General features: G+C 38.6%; 1 protein-coding gene across 1 annotated transcript in view; it reads right to left on the bottom strand.

Moving 5' to 3' along the window:
• The window catches only part of MEGF10 (multiple EGF-like-domains 10), a gene marked incomplete at both ends in the record, with an annotated part of 57,792 nt that overhangs the window by 36,624 nt on the left and 16,664 nt on the right, over positions 1-4,504 (bottom strand). The window contains 1 exon segment of the mRNA XM_010142376.1: positions 2,963-3,099. Within this exon segment, the coding sequence (XP_010140678.1) occupies positions 2,963-3,099 (137 nt within the window).

The following is a 4,504-nucleotide window of genomic DNA, read 5'->3' as shown; positions in this document are numbered from 1 at the left end:
CTCACTACAAGAAGGACATTGAGGTGCTGAAGCAGGTTCAGAGAAGGGCAACAAAGCTGGTGAAGGGTCTAGAGCACAAGTCCTATGAGAAGTGGCTGAGGGAACTGGGGTTGTCTAGCCTGGAGAAAAGGAGGCTCAGGGGACACCTTATTCTCTCTAAAACTACTTAAAAGGAGGTTATAGCATGGTGGGTGTTGGTCTCTTCTTCCAGGTAACAAGCAATTGGATGAGAGGCAACAGCTCAAGTTGCACCAGGAGAGGTTTAGTTTGGATATTAGAAAAAATTTCTCACCAAAAGGGTTGTGAAGCATTGGCACAGGCTGCCCAAGTCAGTGGTGAAGTCACCATCCCTGAAGGCATTTAAAAGGTGTGTAAATGTGGTGCTTAGAGACACGGTTTAGCAATGACCCAGCAGTGCAGGGTGAATTGTTGGACTCACATGACCTCAAAGGTCTCTTCCAACCAAAACAATTCTGTGATTTAAGAGATACGAGTTTCATGTTTTCAGCTTTAACTTCTCTGTGTTTTGTAACTGAGTAGTTAAAATCCAGAATACCAGTATTCCTACCACATTACTACAGGCTCCAGCACTAAGTGCAATTAAAGTATTTGATTACATATATATGCGAGAAGACCTATCAGCTCAACAGGTTCATGTCTCAGAGCCAAGGATGACAACATTTCATCGCTTACATATCAAGGAAAATCCTTATATTTTTCAAGTAAGCATCCTATAAATTTTGAACTGCGTTGACATAGACAAAAAGGATAACACAGCTAAATCCCAAAGCTTTAGGTTCAGAGCATGCTGACACTGAAGTCCTGAGGCGTGCTGTGAACTCAACAAACAGGTGATAGCAGGCACATAACATCTTCTGCAGCTGGTATCCCTGGAAGTTTTACCAAGTTACTGACTGTACAAAAATATTACTTGATAATATGACACATTAAAAACGGTTTCATCAGTTTATAATCTGCTCATTTCCCCAATCCTATAACAAAAATTCCTTGGTGGTTTCTTCCCATTTTACTGATATACTTGGGTTTTCTTTGTATGGTTGGGATTTTTTTGTATGATTGGTGGTTTATTACGAAAGAATTTCAGATGTAACAGAATTTAGCAGACGTCTCTGACTGAGGCAAAACATGCTCATTGCATGCTTCTGCAGTATCTGCTGCAATCTGATACTGTTATCCAGAAGCTTCAAGGTATTCATAACTCTGCCCTGAACGAAGTCAGCGATAAAATCCCCTTTCCTTCAGACATAGCATAACCATGAAGCTAACAACCCAGTTTATATGTTTCCCAATTTAGTTATGAAAACAAACATGAGACTAAATTTTTTCCAAATGACAATCAGAAATTACGTTTCCTAAGGAAGTCAGAAAAATAAACATTAAGAAAGAATTTTCTCCAAATGACAATCAGGAATCCCAAACAAATCAGGCAAAATTTAACCTTACTTTTTTTGTTGTTGTTGTTTGCTTTTATTAATTGCATCTTCATCAGCTTCTGAAAGACCCTCTTTCACTTCATAGTGAGAACAGGTATAAATCAAAAAGTGTAAGGCAGAAGAATTATAAAGACAGTTTAAAATAGACTCCCCTCTGTTAACTGAGATCATCTAGAAACTGTTACATGCTCTAGAAGTCCTCTTTTTCTTTCTGTATGACCAATTCTGTGAGTCACCACCACACTGAAATCTCAAATACTGTTGAAGTTACAGAAGGAAATGGAGAATAGCTTAGCACTTTTTTTAAAGAAAATATCCTTTTTGCTGCTGGTATGTATGTGCTAGCTCAGCCAATGCCCACACATTGCTTATAACATTTCCCTCCCTTGCCAGCCCACTGACTTGAATTAAGTACCAGGTCTACAACTTTGCTCCTGACCCATTTCTACTCTTGGAGTATCCTGAAAAAGAAATGAATTACAAATATAGCCTGTTTTGCAGGACAAGAGGGAGCTCAGGCTTGCAAAAGTAATCAAAATGCTACATGCTGTGAGGCACTTCAGATTAAAGTCAGATTTAAATTCCAAAACAAAAAATTCAGTCGTTTTTAGAAACACCAGTGTAGTGCAGTGAGTAGACTCTCATATGGATATTCTTCTGATTTCCCTGCTTTTCTCTGTCTCTTTAAACACATCTACCACCTTCTGCACTGTTTCTTCACAGAGAAAATTTAATTTTTACATTCAAATGATTCTGGACTAATTGTTTCTCTTCTTCATGTGGTTTTTTTTCCCCTTATGTGTGGTGCAGCTCTCTCCATGTCCTGTGAACACTCGCGTGGGATGTGCATGTGGTTATAATACCTGCTATTGTTGGCAGAGATCCTCTGGACTGATCCCAGTGATTAAGTTGCTGCTGACTTCAGCAAATGAGTTGTGTGCTGTTTAAAATATATGCAGGACAACACTGCTTTCATCACATTCCACTACCCTCAGAAATGATGTCCTGCTATATTATCTTTCCAATCTACCAAAGATTATTATTAACAATCAAGTCAGAAAATAGAGATGTTTCACTTCTTCATTTCAATAAACGACTTTAGGAGATGACTCCAGCTTACTCACTTTGAAGAGCAGCCAAATGAGCCTCCCTTGTTACTATGACTGCCAAACATCTGCACAAAACCAAGAGCTTCCCTCCTCGCTCCTTCACCATACCACAAACTGCGTCATTCTGCAAGTCTCTCAAGTGAAGACCAAGAGGATTCTGCCAGAGTATGGGCCACAGAAGGAAAACCCTGAAGCCAAGCAGGCCTTCACAGAAGGACAATCGCATAGCCACCTTTATCTTGTGACCCAGCATCACCTAAGTGACATGAAACGTTTCGTAACACTCTCTTAATCACACCACAGGTATTTTTATTCTGCTTTCTAACAGCTTCTTAACTTTCGCTGTCATGGTAGGCCCCTTGCAGGTTCAGGACATTGGGAAAAACAAGTTTTCCTTACCGTTCCCCTGTGTAACCTGGGCTGCAATAGCATTGACCTGTCGCTGAGTCGCAGGTCCCTCCATTGTGGCACTGGCACTCCTGGGAACAGTTTTTCCCGTAACGACCCTCAGGACAAGGCTGACCACAGACCATGCCCTGTGTGTGCAGAAAAAAAAATCTTAACATTAGATCTGAGATTACAGCTTGAATGGAAAAGAAAGAAAGAAGGAAGATAAAGGAGAGCTCATGTAACTTGTCTAGTGCTGATCTTGGAAACGTCAAACTTCTCTAGCTTGAAATACAGCATTGGAGGAATAATCTTCTAGTTTTTCCATATTGGAAGCCAAAGCTAATGAAAAACACTATCTCTAAGCACCAGCGAAAACACTCAGATATTTGAGACTAATTGATGTCAAGCTCTTCCCAATTTATTTATCAGTAGTAATACATATCAAGACATCTGGGAAGGACAAGGAAAAAGACAAGGGAAATGCTCTCCAGTGACTAGTGGTGCAGATATCAGTAACCGTTGTAATGCCGCAATTATACTACTTCATGATACACTGGAGTTTTTTTCTGATTAAAGGAAAAGCTGTTTGTAATTTCACTGAACGCGCCATATCTTACAAGCTTAGGTGGGATGTCTGGTTCCCTTCAACAGATTTTTAATTTCTGCTCTGCTATTTACAATCTTGGAATTAATTACACCTGTGTAGTGAGGGGACTATCAGATCTTATGACTTTTAAGAAAAACATATTAACAGGCATTTCATCAGACAGAAGACACACAGGTATTTCAGCTAACATAAGATACTGCAGAACTTATACTTGGCTGCTTTAAACCTTCCTTAAATGAAAAGCAAAAGAAGTTATACTGACAAAATTGTATTTCACAGAATTGAAAAATCTAAAACTAACAGAGTTATGCTTAAATAACCACTTGGAATGGAAAATTAGTCAAAGGGCTAAACAGTAATTGATTAGTTAAGACAGACAGTATAACATTTCCATATAAAATTACTTCATAGTAAAAAAATTACTTCATCAGTATAAAATTACTTCATATGCTATCTCATTTTTGTTAGCAGATAAAGGGAGATTTAGGCAGATAAAGGGAGTCACAAATTTATGGAAACATTTGTATTCTATGACTAGTAATTTCATTCTTCTAACATGAAGTGGAATAGAAAGTAAAAATGGCCATAATCCAAGCTAGGTCCTCAGGCGAGTGGTGCTATTCAAACACACAAACACAGGTGGTCATTTATAGCTACGTCCTGTAGTTGGTGGAAAAATTACCTCTGCCACAGGTTATCTCAATATAGTATCTCAATTACCATGACATGATTAAAGTTCAGCAAATGCAGTTTTTCTCCCAAAATGGACATTTAAATAGAAAACATTATTAAAAGATACTACTGATAAATATAATCTACAAATGCATTTTAAGAACTTATTTTGGCTTTGATCACCTTCCAGCTCCATTATTTGCCAAGTCAGAGCTGGCAGCCTGTTAGAAGGGGAGGCTACTTGCAGCTCCAAGATGAATTCTTCTTTCCCT

The sequence above is a fragment of the Buceros rhinoceros genome, unplaced genomic scaffold (genome assembly GCF_000710305.1).
Source record: "Buceros rhinoceros silvestris isolate BGI_N320 unplaced genomic scaffold, ASM71030v1 scaffold7718, whole genome shotgun sequence".
In the NCBI taxonomy this organism is placed as follows: domain Eukaryota; kingdom Metazoa; phylum Chordata; class Aves; order Bucerotiformes; family Bucerotidae; genus Buceros; species Buceros rhinoceros.
This window is presented reverse-complemented; position numbering and strand designations above follow the sequence as displayed.